This window comes from Onychomys torridus, chromosome 1, assembly GCF_903995425.1.
Source record: "Onychomys torridus chromosome 1, mOncTor1.1, whole genome shotgun sequence".
Taxonomy (NCBI): domain Eukaryota; kingdom Metazoa; phylum Chordata; class Mammalia; order Rodentia; family Cricetidae; genus Onychomys; species Onychomys torridus.
Window position 1 is genome coordinate 78,476,092 of NC_050443.1, and position 16,538 is coordinate 78,492,629.

A 16,538-nucleotide genomic window follows, 5' to 3' on the forward strand; every position below is an offset into this window, starting at 1 on the left:
CTTTCCCATGTCTCCGATTCACCTCTCTGCCCTGTGAAATCGTGAGTGGCTGCTGGGGCCGAAGGGAAGATAGACTGCCTTTGGCAATAGTTGGCTTCCTGTTGCTTTGCTGAGGACCACTTCCCTCTCACCCCCACAAGCAGTGTGGTAGCTTCAGCCACTTGAGGGAACACCACTCTCTGCAGCGGGACCGAGATCCAGCCTATCTAGAGATGGCTCTCATGGCCGCACCCCTCTCCAGCCCTTCATGGACGCCCTCCTCTCTGAGCGCCTCTATAAATCACCCGTACAGATTCCAGTCTTGCAATTATTAGTTCTTTTACATTGATCCTCTCTGAAACACCCGGAACCGACCTTGATTAATTGCTGAAGACCCTACCCTTTGCTTTACATTGGGGCAGGGAGCACAAAAAAAAATCAATTTCTAGGTTCCCAGGGGCATGGAGTTAGATAAGAGCTGAGCTATTTTTGTCTGGCAGCCTTGGCCCTGTGCATTATTTTTTTTTTAAGTGCCATTAGCAGGATTATCAGGTTCTTGGCAACCCTTTCAGAGGATCAATCCTGCCCTTGACTTTGCCTTCTTAGAGGTAACATAACCAAATATGGTTTTTTATAATACTTCTTATATAGATAACTGGGAATTTATTTCATTCTTAGAAAATCAAATCTAGAAAAGATGTCCAATGATTTTTAAATAAATGAGTAAATACATTTATAGGGCCACTTAGCCACTTGGCCTAACTTGACTTTGGAGGCTCATGCCCACATGGAGAGAAGGAGGTCCAGAGCTCTAGAGTGCCCTGGGACCCAGGACTCTGCTCCCAGACAGACTCTGTCTGGCCAGCTCACAGAAAAGGAACAAGAACAAACACTGTTGTTGTTTTTTTTTTTTAACACCACTTGTTCCCATCATCGGGTTCTTTACAGATAAAGAAATCTAAACTCAGTGATTACGTGACAAAATCCCACAACTTGTGAGCGTGAGCCTGGGTTTGAAGTCAGTGGTTGATGCTGCAGCTCATTCTTGGTCCAACCTCTGGATGCAGATAGGATTCCAGCTGTCACAGAACACCTGCACCCTCCCGTAACTACAGTGACCTTCCACATGGAGGCCATGGGTTCTCGGCCACACTGGGGGGGTGGGCACACTCCCTTGGGAGTAAGCCTTGTGGAGGCAGCATCTCCCTTCCTACCTGTGATTCTAGCTGCTCTTCTGTGCGTGTGTTGAGCGCCACCGTGGGTGGACTCTGCCCGGCTTGGTGTTCCCACTGCTACTGTGCTCAGGTAGGGCTTATGGTACCAACAGGGCTGGCCCTTGGGCCCAGAAGCTGCTGCTTCCTGGAGCTCTTTTCTCTGTAAGGGTGTGTTGCAAACTAGAAGTAAACTTGGGGGTCACACAATCTGGCCTGGGTGGTTCAGGAAGCACTGGGGAGAAGGGGCACTGAGCTGGCACTTCCTGGGATCTGTTCTAGAAGGTGCATTTCTCAGCAGATGCAGTTGGGAGCTCAGAGCTGAGACCTGCAGAGGTCATCCGCTCCACCCAGGACTAGTCAGCGGCCGTGCAAGTAAACTTGGTTCTGAGGCTTTGGATGTATTTGGGTTTCTGTATTTGAAGAGAAAGGCGAAATCCTCCATGGAGTCCTGGTATTGCTTTTACTGTGGGCAACATTGGACAACTTATACTTCCCTTCTCAGCCTCCTCTCCTCTTCTGGAAATGCAAGTGAGAACAATCCCAAGCTGCAGGCCCGGCATTTGAAAACCAAAGGCTGTAGCGTATGGAAGATTCTCTTAAACTGAGATCTCAGGGTTGAAGAGAACCAGAGATCCTGAGGCTAGGAAAACGTGCGTGTCCTACACACATGGTTGTTAGAATTTGGTCTTGTGCAAGCTGGATTTTAGCTCCTCGTCTAGGATGCCAGCTCTACTGAATGCCAGCCCGTGCCACAGCTCCTGGGTTTCCAGCTACATTCAGTGGCCACACACTCAGTAGGCATGTGTGAAATGTTAGAGGAGAGGAAGAAAGGAGCGAAAGCAGGAAGGGAGGGGAGCAGCAAGCATCATCCATGCCCTTAGAGGGCCCACTCTAGAGATGGCCCTAAAGGCAGCTAGGTCAGGAAGATGCCAGCAGAGAGCCTGGGCCCCAGGTACCTCTAGTCTGCCTGTGTGGGGCTATGCTTTCATGGATCAGAGAGGAAAGGCTTCCTAGAAAAGTTAGGTCTTTGATCCTAGAGAGAACATTGAGTCTGTTTGAAGAGACAGGCCAGTCAGGGTTAGGGCCAGACAGGGCTGGTACAGTTCCTGTTCACTGGTGGTGGTGGCGGTGGCGGCGGCGGCGGCGGCGGCGGCGGCAGTGGCGTGTTCTGAGCATGTGTCTGGGACTGCTCTAGGCACAGCCTGGGTCTTGCTTCTGTGCTCCTGGCACAGGCCTAGTAGAGTGGACACTCCATAGAGTTTGTGCAAAGAGTGGATAAAGAGGGGAAAAAATCAGAGAACAAAGAGAAGGCCACACCCCTTCTGTTGTTGTCCTGCTGTGTTTGCCAGAGACTGAAGATAAACAAAACAAAACACAGTCTAGCGGGAGAGGCAGACAATTACCAAACAACATGGTGATTACCAAAGTAGATAGAGGCTCCCACCTTGTCGTGGCAGAGAGAGAGAGAGAGAGAGAGAGAGAGAGAGAGAGAGAGAGAGAGAGAGGAGAGCCCTCCTCATCTCCATGGATCCTTCCTGAGAGTAATGAGCCTTCCAAAGACGGTTTTCTTGGCAATGCCCCTTGGGTGCTGCATTCCCCATCTCTGAGTTTGTAACTCTTGTACCCAGGAAATGTGAGCATGTGTGTGGTGACCCTGGAAGCCAGCAGTGAAAGGACAAAGCTATGATGTCAGCCTGTCTGCCTGTCTGCTGCCCACCGGCTGCAGGGTGCTGTGGCATGGTTGGCCTGGCCCCCGCTCTTAAAGTCCTTTGCTCCAGCTGTGTGTCCAATTCTGCCCACTGGAAGGTGCTGGAAGGATCATATTTATGAGTCCCGCTTGCTGTCCATTACCTGCAAGGCCATGGGAGGAACTGCTTGTCCCTCACCAGATAAGGAACTCTCTTTTTGGGCTGCTGTTCACCAAGCACAGCCTGTGCTCCGGGAGTCACTCTGTGAGCAATCTACCAGCCAATCCCCTTTTATAGATTAGGAGATCAAGGCTTAGAGAATGATGTGCCTATGGCGTCAGCCCATGGCTAGGAAGGAGCTGGGTCAGAATTGGAGTTCTTCTGGCCTTGGGCCAGCCCTTGCCCATTTCCCTCTGTGAGTGTTTTTTACTTTATGTAAACAGCGTAGGGATTGACCCAGCCCCGTGTGCAGCTATTGTTCAGTTGATGAAGGTCTTTTTCTCCCTCGATGCTTTTCCTGGACAGGATTCTGTACAACAAGTCACATTGCCCTGTGGCTGGTACAGCAGGAGGAAATCTAGGAAGAAGGAGGATTAGGCTCGTGGAGGCTTGGGGGAGGGGGGGGGAGGAGCAGAAACCAGTGGCAGCCAGTGCAGCCCAGGGCAGGACTCAGTAGCCTGACTTCTAGATTCTGTTTTTCGGGGGGTGTGTGTGTGTGTGAGAGAGGGGGGGAAGATTATTTGGTGAGATTTCTGGTTTGTTTGTTGTTTTTTGAGACATGATTTCACTCTGTGACCCAAGGCTAACGTATGTTCTTGGATGGCTTTGAACTCACAGCAATCCTCCTGCCTCAGCCTCCCCAGTGCCAGGATTACAGGCACCCACTTTCACTTCCAAATTCTGGGAGAATGGATCCAGTGTCACTGTACTCTAGAGGCAGTGATGGTCTCCATGGAAACAAGAGGCAGAGAGTGAAGTGTCTGAGACTCATGTCTCATACAGCCTTGAAACGTCAGTTTGAAATAGGAGCACCCAGCACAGAAAAGATTCTTGTTCATCCACCCACTAGACAAACACTGAGCCTATAGTTTGACCTTGTCCGTGAGTGAAGTGCTGTTTAAGATGCAGAGGATACAATTGTGAGCAAAATAGGCCTGGTCCCTGTCTTCTGGACACATCCAGATAGCTTGAAAACCATTAACCCAAGAGAGTATACAGGTAATTGACTAGGAAAAGGGAGGAGAGTATGTGGAGGTGGCTGACCCAGGAGGCAAAAACCACAGACATAGGCAGAATCCAGAAGGCTCTCATCAGCTTGAGAGGACAAGACAAGGACAAAGGTCACAGGAAGGCCCACCTTTCCCCAGGGATCCGTGGGAGCTGAAGGAGATAAACCATTATTACAATTACCCCATCCTCCACCCCCCACCCCTGGGGATGGGTGTGTCTGTGTCATTTGCCCAAGCACTTCACAAACACAGTTCAGCTCCCCAGTAGTGGTCCTCTGTTTTTCTGCCATGGCAATCCCTGATACCCAGTATCCCATTTTACAGGTGAGGAAACCGAGGGCCATGTGGTTCAGTAATTGTCCAAGACCTCTCAGGCAGTAAGCAGCCCTGAAGGGCAGATCAGGGGCAGTGTGTCTGTCTCACTTCCGGAGGTTTGTGCTGTGGGTCTCCCAGGCTGGGAGGTAGAAAGACCACATGGAAGATCTGAAGCTGGCCCAGGGTGACAGATTCAGTTGTACAGACTGTCCGTACCCAAGGGCAGGAGCCACTCACTTTATTAGCCCATCACCTCCCAGCTTCCATTGGAGGGGCCCTTTGTCCCTTGCAAACAGCACTGTGGGTGTATCCCAGCTGCCCCAGAGGTCACAGAGGAGGGCTGGCAGAGGTGGCAGAACCACACAGCCACTGCCTGGACATAGTGAGGGCTCACAATACCCCATGAGGGCGGTTCTGCTCATGGGAAAGAAACCCTGTCAAAATCTACCTGATTTTCAAAAGCAATGCCTAGTCTGTAAAAGTAAGAAAACCAAATATCCAGCAAAAAGTAACAGCCTCCTTTTAAGGAAGATTTATGTTTCAATTCTTCTAAATAATTCAAACTAAGTCATAAATAACTTAAGTGAAGCACAAGAATCCGGCAGCTTGATAGGCTATAAATGTTCCATTGCTGGTTACGAACTTCGTAAAACTATCTCAGGTTATTTAACTTTAAATGATATGTCTCATTTAACTAACAAACGGCTGGCTTAGAAACAGTGTGCTGCTGGCGGGGCCAGGCCTGAGCCAGAAGCCCCTCTTCCCCTGTAAGCCAGCAGACATTCTGGGACACACTTATTTCTGCTTCGTCTTGAAGGACAACAGACACCGGGCATGGCATCCATTCAACAATGTTTAAACACGTATATCTGCTTGTTTTTATTTTTACTTACTTATTTGAGACACGGCCTCACTATATAGGCCTGGTTGTCCTAGAAGTCAACCAAATTGACCTTGAACTCACAGAGATCTGTCTGCCTCTGCCTCCCAAGTGCTGGGGTTGAGGGTGTGTGCCTCCATACCTGGCATTATCTGCTTATTCTTGGGTGGCACTCACCAGAGTATTGAGGGTACAGCACAGAAGGTTTCTTTTGTTTTGGGGGGTTTTTTGTCTTTTGCTAGTGAAGAGAACAGAGCATCCCGCTGTTTCAGACTGTATATCGGGAAGTTGCTTACCTTTCCAGCCTGACAGGATAGCTCAGCCCTCTGAGCCTCTTTCGCTCCCAGATTTCACTTCTGATAAAATATCAGACACACACTCAGGTTTTCCTTAAAAGTGTCATAAGCCAGAAGGTGGTTTTGGTTTTGAGATAAGGTTTCACATAGCCCAGGCTAGCCTCCAACTTTTAATGTAGTTAGAATAACCTTGAACTCACGATCCTCCTGCCACCTCCTCCTCCTTCCAAGTGCTGGGTTATAGACTTGGGCCTCACGTGTCTAGTTTATACAGTGCTTGGATGGAGCCCAGGCTTTGTGCATGCTAGGCAAACACTACCAACTGAGTGAGAATTACAATTCCCCTGAAGAATTTTTTAAAGTATGTGTTTGTGTCTTGATTCTATTTGCAAAAATTACATAAGAAAAAAGTAATTTATAAATATAACTTAATTATTCTATTACATGCTTTATATTGGAGTCACAAAGCTAATTTAGATAGTCTAATTTACCAAACTACCTTGAACTTTTGAATTAAATCTACACAGACTTTTCCTAAAGCTAATAACAAAAAAGACAGACAGACAGACAGGAAGAAAAAGAGAGAGAGAGACAGAGAGACAGAGACAGAGAGAGAGAGACAGAGAGAGAGACAGAGAGAGGAAGGAAGGAAGGAAGGAAAACAACAAGAGAAAGAAAGAAAAAAGAAGCATATTTTCAATTTATTTAAGTCATTTCTAATCATTTTTTAATATGTAGCGTGTGTGTGTGTGTGTGTGTGTGTGTGTGTGTGTGTGTGTGTGTGATTGAATGCATGTCTGTGTATCATGTGCATGCAGGAGTCTACTGAAATCAGAAGAGGTTCCAAATCTTCTGGAAGTGGAGTTACAGACAGTTGTGAGCCACTATTTAGGTACTGGGAACTGAACTCAGATCCTCTGGAAGAGCAGCAAGTACTTTTTTTTTTTTTCCCCGAGACAGGGTTTCTCTGTGTAGCTTTGCACCTTTCCTGGAACTCACTTGATAGCCCAGGCTGGCCTCGAACTCACAGAGATCCACCTGCCTCTGCCTCCCGAGTGCTGGGATCACAGGCGTACGCCACCAACGCCCGGCAGCAAGTACTCTTAACTGAGCCATATTTCCAGCCCTTTTATCTAATCTTTAAAAAAAAAAAAAGTTATAATTACATTTATTTATCTGGGTTGCACATGTATGCATATAAACAAATGTGTGCATGTGTGCCATAGCACACATGTGTAAGTCAGAGGATGACTTGTGGAAGTTGGTTCTGACCTTCCAATGTGTGTGTTCTGGGGAATGAAAGCAGCCTTGGAGGCAGGCTATCTCGCTGGCCACCATTTCTAATCTTAATCCTAAAGCTCATGATTAAAGAGATTTAACTACTAAGGTAAAAAGTTTACTGACAGATCAATATGGGGTTAGATCCATATTGGTGAACCATGTCTGAGAAAGTTCAGTGGGCTTAGAGCTAAGGCCTAAGTACCCAGGCTCAAGGGTTGCCCTTGCTTATGAACTTTGGCAGCAGGGGGCGCCAATGCCCTGCCGATGGTATAGGGGCCGCAGCGGAAGTCCTGAGATGAAGTCTGGCCTGGACGCTCTCCTGAGCTTCATTAAGATGGCTCCCGGGTCACCCACAGATCTGAGAGGACCTGTCAGGGTTTATTAAAATGCTAACTTGGGTCTAACTTTACAGATTTTGTTGTTACAAAGTATAAATTAATAATACCGAGAAGTGTCTTGTCCTAAGGACTGCTGTGAGCCAGGCCCTCTGAGAGAAAGCACACAGGCCCCAGAAGCAGAAAGATCTAGAATCTAGTTCCTGCAGGCACCTCACCTTCTCATCACTTGCTGCCTCCAGACGTCAGCTTCTGGCCTGAACAGCCAGAGCGATAAAAACCCTTGCTGTGTATCTCACAGCTGTGTGTTTCAAAGGGCTGCTGTGTTGCCAGCGTGAGCTGCAGAAAGAAGTGATTTGGAAGGTGGAATGTGTCTAGGTGTGCAAGGGTTTGTGACACTGGCTGAGCGATGCCACTCTTGAGTGGCAAGTTTCAACCTGGCCTACAAAGAAGGTGTGTAGACCAGAAGGCTCCAGAGTGGATGTTTGTTTGCCCTCAGGTGGCAGTGTTTGCGCATGCTCTCTGCAACGAGGGTGGACCAAGGGATGGGGTGGGTGGCTGCGGTAAGCCACACAGAGCAAGCATCCCATGAAGGCTATAGAAAGGGGTTTGGGCACTCGGATTTGGAGAATAAACCCAGGAGCCTTGGAGCAAGTGAACACAAGCGTCTGAGGAGGGAGTGGGAGAGCAGACAGAGAAGGGGTACCAGGGCCTGAATAGGGGAGCCCCAGCTAGTTGTCTACCAAAGGCTGGTGTAGGGAGCAGTGTAGGCAATATGGGGTGCACTGTATGTAGAGAACTGAAGAGCAGCCATATTTAAAACAATCCACTTTTTATTATTACCATGTGTGGATCGTTCTAAACATGAATGATAAGATGCTCTTCCTCTTTCGGGATTGGGGAGGTAAGAAGGATATTGTCCTTGCCAGTAGACAACCCTTAATAGAGCTGGGGGAGAAAAAGAACCTTGGAAAGGACTAGAAAAATGACAGAGCAGTTGAGTCTCCATGAGCATTGAGTAGTTAAGATAGGACTCCAAGGATGGACCTGGCAATGTAGCGTGAAATAGGGTTGAGCATAGTATGGGCCAGGTGGGCTGCTGGGGTGCCCACTAGATGGTTCGAATCCAGGGGCATTACTGCTGCTGTCTCCCAGGCACCACGCCCTTTGCTGCTTGCAGGTTATAATCAATTGGCAAACACACTGAATGACTGATTCCCTGGGCTGCCCTGCTCCTACCCTGCACTCCCCACTGATGCAGAAATCCAATTTCCTCTTGGCTCCTCTAAGAGCTACCCTGCTCAGGCCCTGTGAAGCCAAGTCTCATCAGGCAATCTGTGTTCTGCCCTCTCCCTGGCCGATACTTGACCCTCAGTGACCACCTCTCTCTCCTTTGCAGGAGCCGGGTCCAACCCACCAGTGATGCACAGAAGAGTCAAGGTCCTGTAGCCAAAGAACCACACAAGGATCAAGGTCCTGTGGTCCCAGGGCTTCGGAAAGGCCAAGGTCCTGTGGCCCCAGAGCCTCTGAAGGACCAAGGCCCCATGGTGCCAGAACTGACAAAGGACAGAGTTCCTGTGGTCCCGGGCTCCTTAAAGGACCAGAGCCCTACACCCATGGGCCCACCAAAGGATCAAGGTGCTGTATTCCCAGGGCCTGTGAAAAATCTAGGTCCAGGGACCCCAGCACCAGCCAAGGATCAAGACCACGTGGCTTCTGAGCCTTTAAAGAATAAAGATTCGGTCATCTTAGCACCAGCCAAAGCCCAAAGCCCTTTGCTGCCGGAGCCTCTGAAGAATCAGAGTCCTGTGGTTCCAGCAAGAGCTAAGGATCAAATTTCCCCAGCACCAGCACCTTTGAAGGACCTAGGTCCTGTGACCCCTGAATCTGGGAAAGACCGAGCTCCTTTGAAGGACCTAGGTCCTGTGACCCCTGAACCTGGGAAAGACCGAGCTCCTTTGAAGGACCTAGGTCCTGTGATCCCCGAACCTGGGAAAGACCGAGCTCCTTTGAAGGACCTAGGTCCTGTGACCCCTGAACCTGGGAAAGACCAAGCTCCCATGGTCCCAGAGCGTAGGAAGGAGCAGAATGTCACAGTCACAGCACCTTCGAAGAGTGAAGCCCCTGTGGTCTCCGAGTCCATGAAGAATCAAGGCTTAGCAGACCTGGAGCCAGTCAAAGGTACAGGTACAGATACAGTGGTCCCCAGGCATATGAAGGGAAATGATTCTGTGTTTATAGCACCTGTAAAGAACAAAGGTCTAGTGACCCCTGAGCCAGTGAAGAGCCAAGACCCTATTTTCCCAGCACTAACCAAGGACCAAGGTCCCATAGTCCCAGAGCCTCCAAAGAATCAAAGCCCTGTGGTCCTTGGGCCTGTAAAGAATCAAGACCCTATAATCCCAGTACCTCTGAAGGGTCAGGATCCCCTGGTGCTGGCCCCATCAAAGGACCAAGGTCCTATGGCCCCTGACCCTCTGAAGACTCAAGGTCCCAGAGGCCCTCAACTGTCCACAGTCTCATCTTCACCCCCAGTCATGATCCCAACAGTTCCCCATACAGAATACATGGAGGGATCCCCTTGACTCCCCTGAAATGCCATGAAGGAGCTGGAAGTGGAAGTGCTCCCCTCCTGGGGAGGCAAAGACATATATTTAATCTGCATGAGACCGTGCTGTATAGTCTTGCTGGAATCTAATAAAACTGGTCCCTCTGGCTCAGCAGTGTCTTTCTCTGGCTCTGTGGTGTTGGAATGTGTGCACATGTATGTATGCATGTGGTACACCCTGGAGACTGGGTGAGTCCATCTGTGGAGTCAGAAACCCACAGTTCTAGGGCTTGTCAGCATGATCTAGGGGTAGATGGGTGCTGCGTGGGTTTCCCTGGACAGAGGGACATGTCCCCTAATGGGATAGAACAAAGAGATGATCCCACACATCTAGTTTAGTAACCAGTGAGTTTATTGGGTTCACTAACAGAACTGGGGGTGAGGGGTTACCTACAGGAGAAGCATGTCTGGCTCAAAGGCAGTTGTATCACTGATAAACTCAAGACTCATTAAAACTGTATCCCTGAAGATCTTTGCATGACTTGCTGGAGAATCTTCCAGCTCCAGAGATCCTTACTTATATAGCCTTGGGGTAGAGCCTTGTGAATCTTGTATGTTTCAGGAGTTTCCTGAGACTTTTAAATTCCATTCACTTTCTGAGTCTTTACAGTCTTTCTCCAGAAGGAGATGTTTCAATCCCCAGGAAATAGCAACAGGAAGTGATGCTGGGAGACTGAGGGCGGGGCCCACCACAGAGTGGCAAGGCAGTGCAAGGATCTGAGCCTTGAAAGCCCACAAGAGGCAAATCCCAGCAGGCTGCACTCAGGATGGGTCAGAGCTAAAGCCCACAGATGAGAAACAGAAGCAGACATTCAACTGAACTGGGGAAGTAGGGGTGATAGTTGTTGTTCATGGCATCAGTGGTACAGCTCATCCATTCCAGGACCCCAGCTTCTTGTTCATGAATCTCAGGACTCTCTAAAGAGGCTCAAAGCCCACAGCTGCTGATGCTTGTTCTGTATCTGTGACAGCTGAATATGGGTTTTATAGATATTCCCTTAGCTGGTACAGTGGCACAGGCCTGTAGTCCAGCTACTCAAGAGGCTACTGAAGGAGGAGGATAGCTTGAGTCCAGGGGCTAACTTCAGCCTGCACTATATGGTGGGGTCTTGTCTGTTATATAGCAGGAATCTTAAAGAGTCTTATTAATAAAATTAAACCTGAGCCAGGTATTGGGGTGAATGCTGGAAGATCAGAGAGACAGAACAAGCCACAGCTTCCTCACCTCCCCAGTTCTTCAGCTGGTCTTGTTTCCTCAGACTGCAAGCTTCTGTGTCCTCATCCGAATGGGTCTCAGCTGAACTGCTGCTCAAAGCCTGAAAGCTTAACCAGCCAAATACTTCTAGTTTCTGGTCCTCACACCTTATATACCTTTTTGTTTTCTGCCATCACTCCCTGGGATTAAAGGCGAGTGTCATCATGCCTGGCTGTTTGCAATGTGGCCTTGAACTCACAGAGATCCAGAGGATTTCTGTCTCTGGAATGCTAGGATTAAAGGCGTGAGTGCCACCATTTTCTAGCCTCTGTATCTAGTGGCTGTCTGTTCTCTGACCCCAGATAAATTTATTAGGGTATGCAATATTTTGGGGGAACACAATACCACAGCTGGCCTTGAACTCAGGATCCTTCCACTCTTGTCCTTCTAAGTACTTGGATTACAGACATGTGTGTGTTACTGTGTCCAGACAAAGTAGAGATTTGGGGTTGTTTGTTTGTTTTGTATTGTATTTTTGTTTTATGAAACAGGGTTTCTCTATGTAGCTTTGGCTGTCCTAGAACTCACTCTATAGACCAGGCTGGCCTCAAATTCAGAGATCCACCTGCCTCTGTCTCTGCCTCCCGAGTGCTGGGATTGCAGGTGTGCACCACCACCGCCCAGCTTTTCTTTCTTTCTTTCTTCCTTCCTTCCTTCCTTCCTTCCTTCCTTTCTTTCTTTCTCTCTTTTTTTGTTTCTTTCTCTTTCTTTCTCTCTCTCTTTTTGTCAAATAAATTTGAAATTTTAAACGTTTCACGTTCCCTGCCCATTCGTGCATGCAGCAGACTTTTCCTCAAGCCCCTTCTCTGTGGAGAAGTCTCTGCCGCAAGGAATCTCAATCAACTTTGGCTGTCCCTCTTCAGGTGTGGGGGCTTATTTGTTGTTTGTCTGTTTTGAGACAGAGTCTCTGTAGGTTTGAAGAACCTTCTGCCTCAGCCTCCCAAGTGCCGGGATTCCAGGGGTCTCTCACTGTGCCTTAAACAATAATTTGTAACAATCAGATGTAAAGAGGGATGAGGCTCGAACTAACTCCTGCTTCCAGACCTCATGCAGAAGCACCTGGTAGGCACAGCCAGGAAGATCCCTGGAGAAAATGGCTGCAGCATTCTGAAAAGGGTGTTGGATGGCCCGGGAGGCCCAAGAAAGGGCAATATAGGTGTCAGTGGAGGGCCAGGCCAGCCCCTCTGGCTGTCCTTGGATGAGAGAAACCCAGTTTGCAGAAGAACTTACCCAAGGGCCTGTAGGTTTTGGCAACCACTGAGTTTTGTGCTCAGTCCTGTGGCTGGGGAGGGCATTGCTACAGGACAGAGGAAGCACAGCCAGACTGAGGAAGAAACGGAGGGAATCAGGAGCTCTGAGGCTCAGCCCTGTCAGATACAAGGCCTGCCACACCTCCACTGACAAGGCCTCAAGGCCTTCATGGATATAAAGGGGTTGGGAGGTGGGGGGTGTTGTTTTGTTTTTTGTTTTTTCTTCCCTAAAATGGTGTATATTTAATAAACATACTTAAAATCATTAAACACATTAAATGTCTTAGCATATTTAAGCATGGCTGAGGAGATAGGACAGTAGGTAAAGTGCTTGCCACTCAAATCCGAGTTCGGATCCCCAGCACCAATGTTAAAGCCAAAGCCGGACATAGTAATGCACATAACTGTAATACCAGCACACCCCTGCTGGGAGATGAGACAGAGCCCCGAGAATTGCTGGAAACTCCCAGGCTGGACGAGTTGGGCACATGCAGCACTTAACAACAACAAAAAATATCCTTTTCCAAACAAGGTGGAAGGTGAAGACATCACCTGAGGTGTTCTCTAACACACTTGGTGTCTCTGCATAAACACACCCTCACTCACACACACACAATGCAAAAGTGCAGGGTTGGGGATTTAGCTCAGTGGTAGAGCGCTTGCCTAGCAAGCCCAAGGCCCTGGGTTCGATCTTCAGTTTAAAAAAAAAAAAAAAAAAGCACTCCAACTTGCCAGGCGGTGGTGGCTCACGCCTTTAATCCCAGCACTTGGGAGGCAGAGGCAGGCAGATCTCTGTGAGTTCGAGGCCAGCCTGGTCTACAAAGCGAGTTCCAGGAAAGGTGCAAAGCTACCCAGAGAAACCCTATCTCGAAAAAAACAAAACAAAACAAAAAAGTGAAGAAAAGAAAAGAAGAAAGCCCACAGCACCAGGGGGAACTGGGGTGGGAAATGGGGTACTCTACTGTTGCCCCACTAAAGCTGGCCCCCAAACCCACACTTACCCTTAGCAAAGTCATACAGCACCTCTCCAAAGCAGTCCAGCTGGTTTCTTGCAGAGAGTCCACCACAGACCAGGCTCATGACCCGGTTTCCCTATAGCAAGCCTCTCCTAGGACACGGCCCTGATCTGTTCAGATCTTCCTCATACACAGTCATGTAGACAGCTGTGTGCTCTCTGACAGCATTTCCCAAGAGCCTCGGGGCAGCCAGGGGCAGGTGGCCAGGAAGCCACCCACTACCAGACAGGCTGACTGGAGGCAGGTCTGGGTGTCTATGCTCTGTGTGTGGAGAGGGTGGTTCCTGCAGGGTGATCCTGTGAGGAAATAGAGCTCCCTCAGAATGTCAGAAGGGAAGGAGAAGCAGTCCAGGGTAACACTGGGGAGATTTAAGGGACCAGAAGAGAAGTAGAGTTAAAGGTGAGAAGGGCTGGCCCCGAGCCACCGCGAGGAAGCATGGCCTAAGGTAAAGAGACCAGCTCCACAAGGAGTCAGTGTGTGTCACATGAGAGCTGAGAGACAGTACAGGTGTGCTAGGGCCGGCAGATCTGGAAGCCCAGGGCAGTCCACCTCAGTGTCCTACTTTGTAAAAGTTCCCCCCCCCCCCCCCGCGCCTCCCCAAGACAGTTTCTCTGTGTATCAGTCCTAGCTGTCCTGGAACTCGATTTGTAGACCAGGCTGGCCTCGAACTCACAGAGATTCACCTGCCTCTGCCTCCCAAATGCTGGGATTAAAGGTGTGTACAATCACTGCCTGGCTTTGTAAGAGCCTTAATGATTAGAGATCAGAAAACCCCGAAAACCTCCAGTGCAGGGATGAGGATGAGGCTTAGTCTCTGAGCAGCAGACCATGCATGCACGCATGCATGCACACACGCATGCATGCATGCATGCACACTTGTTCAGCTGTGTGTATACACACACACACACACACACACACACACACACGTCCTCCAGGGCATCAGAAGGCAGAAAGTGAACCTCAGTCTCTTGTCCCTTAGATGCCCTGCCCACAGCCCACCTGCAGCCCAAGCTAGGGGACCCTCTCTGCAAGTTTAGCTTGCTAGAGCTTGTATGTTCTCACAGAGATTCCCTCTCTGCTGGTGCCCTGCCAGCAAAGAGGGTGCTGGCTGTGGGTAAGGACAGGGACAGAGACAGGAAAGGGGCACTGCTGAGGAAATACTTCGGTGTTTGGTTTTTGTTGCAGATCACCAGAGGAAAGCCATGGGCTGATCTAGTGTATGGATCACAGCATGGTACTTGGAGTGTAAGAAAGCCTTAGGCTGAGCCCAGCACTCAGGCTTGTCTGCACTCCCAGCTACTCAGGAGGCTGAGTCAGAGGATCCACTATCAAGCCAGCCTTGGCTACAGAGTGAGTTCAAGGGCAGCCTGGGCAATTTTGCAAGCCTGATTCAAAATGAGAAGTAGAGAGAGGTTCAGGGACAGAGTGCTTCTTCCTAGCATACCCAGGGCTCTGGGTTTCATCACCAGCTCCACAGGAGAGAGAGAGAGAGACAGAGAGGGAGAGGGAGAGAGAGAAAGAGACAGAGACAGAGAGGGAGAGGGAGAGAGAGAGAAGGCAGGTGCCAGTCACACACCCTTCTCTTTTCCCAGGCATTCCCAGGTGTGTGTCCTCTGATTGCTAAATGGGACTTTATTACGCATTTATTACAATGGCAAATCATGCATCAGGCATGGAAACACTCGGTTTCTCCCCTTGCTTGTCTCCTGCTCAGTGGACTCAGGTTTCTGTTCCCTCCACTCTGGAGAGCTGGGGATTTCCAAGGTTACCAATGGTTGTTATTGTCGGTCAGTAGACACTGCAGAAAACCTTATTTTAGAAACAGGAAAATTTGTGAACGTTCATGAAAATTGAGAGAATAGTACAACAAATTTCCATGTACCTGTCAGATACCTCAGTACACACGTTTGGACATTGGACATGTCCATTTTGCTCCTCTCTCCCTCCCTCTCCGTGTGTGTGTGTGTGTGTGTGTGTGTGTGTGTGTGTGTGTGTGTGTGCAAATGGATGCCTCCAGAAGCCAGGAGGAGTCACATGCTCTGAGTTGGAGTTACAGAGTTGTGAGCTTCCTAACTGTGGATCCATCTGTCCAGCCCCCATTCACCTTCTTTTTTGAGACAGGTTCTCACTGAACCTGGATCTTGTCTATTTGATTAGACTAGCTAGCCAGTGAGCCCTGTCTCCACCTCCTGAGTGCTGCTGGGATTACAGGTGTGTGCTCCTGGCTTGTACGTGGGTGCTGGGGACCCACACGCAGGTCTCAGGCTTGTGTGGCATCCTGGTTTTCTTTCTTTGCTGTGGAGGAAATACTGAAAACGACACGGGAGGGAAGGGTTACACCCTCTTTTATTCCAGCTAACAGCTCATCACTGAGGGAGGTCAGACAGGAACTCAAGTAGGAACTGAGGAGAAACCATGAAGGAACACTGCTTACTGGCTCATTTACAGGCTTATGTTCAGCTGCCTTGCTTGAATATAGCCCAGGGCCACCTGACCAGGGATGTGCTGCCTACAGTGGACTGGGCCCTCCCAAGACAACCTCTTACAGATATGACCACAGGCCCATGTCTGGTCTGGATAAATCCTCAAGTGAGGTTCCCTCTTTGCAGGTGACTCTAGGTTTATATCAAGGTGACAATAAAACTAACCATCGTGTATAGCAACTAGTGTCCTGACTATAGTGGTTGAGCAATCTTTCCTGTTTTGATACATCTAAAAGACCTGCTACTTCCTAGTACTGTGGTATATCCGATGTAGTAGGCAAGATGCTGTCCTGAGATGAATGGAGAGGGACTCCAAATCCCCATCAATAAATCCTAACAGAAAGCCAGAGACTTCGTGAGTTTAAGAGAAAGGTGTACTGTCATCCCTATAAAGAGGAAGAAAGCGTCATCAGGAACTCCTTATAGAGAAAGAGGGGGAAATTGTCAACCAGTTTCACACCAAGTGACAACATATGTTCTCATGAAAACACCATATCTAGAATAGCCTGACCAAAGTCACCGTCAGAATAGGCTCACAGCAGAACCAAGAACTGTGTCTCCCACATAGAAAAACACAGGAGTAAACTCAATGTGACAGAAAACCACCCTGAGGGCTGGTGAGTTAGTTCACCAGGTAAAAGGCTTGCAAAGCCTGATGACCTGAGTTTGATCTCTGGAACCCACATAAAAATAGGAAGCCAAAAGTTGT

General features: G+C 49.0%; 1 protein-coding gene across 2 annotated transcripts in view; it reads left to right on the forward strand.

The window, feature by feature from the left end:
• The window catches only part of Map6 (microtubule associated protein 6), a 74,122-nt gene extending 64,185 nt beyond the window's left edge, over positions 1-9,937 (forward strand). Inside the window, exons 4-5 of one of the 2 annotated variants that reach the window (XM_036186895.1) lie at positions 8,617-9,079; positions 9,182-9,937. In XM_036186895.1, coding sequence (XP_036042788.1) covers positions 8,617-9,079; positions 9,182-9,802 — 1,084 coding nt within the window. In that variant the 3' untranslated portion in view covers positions 9,803-9,937. Of the gene's footprint in view, positions 1-8,616 lie in introns of both variants that reach the window. The other variant, XM_036186890.1, reaches the window with a different exon arrangement.
• Positions 9,938-16,538: the final 6,601 nt, after the last annotated feature.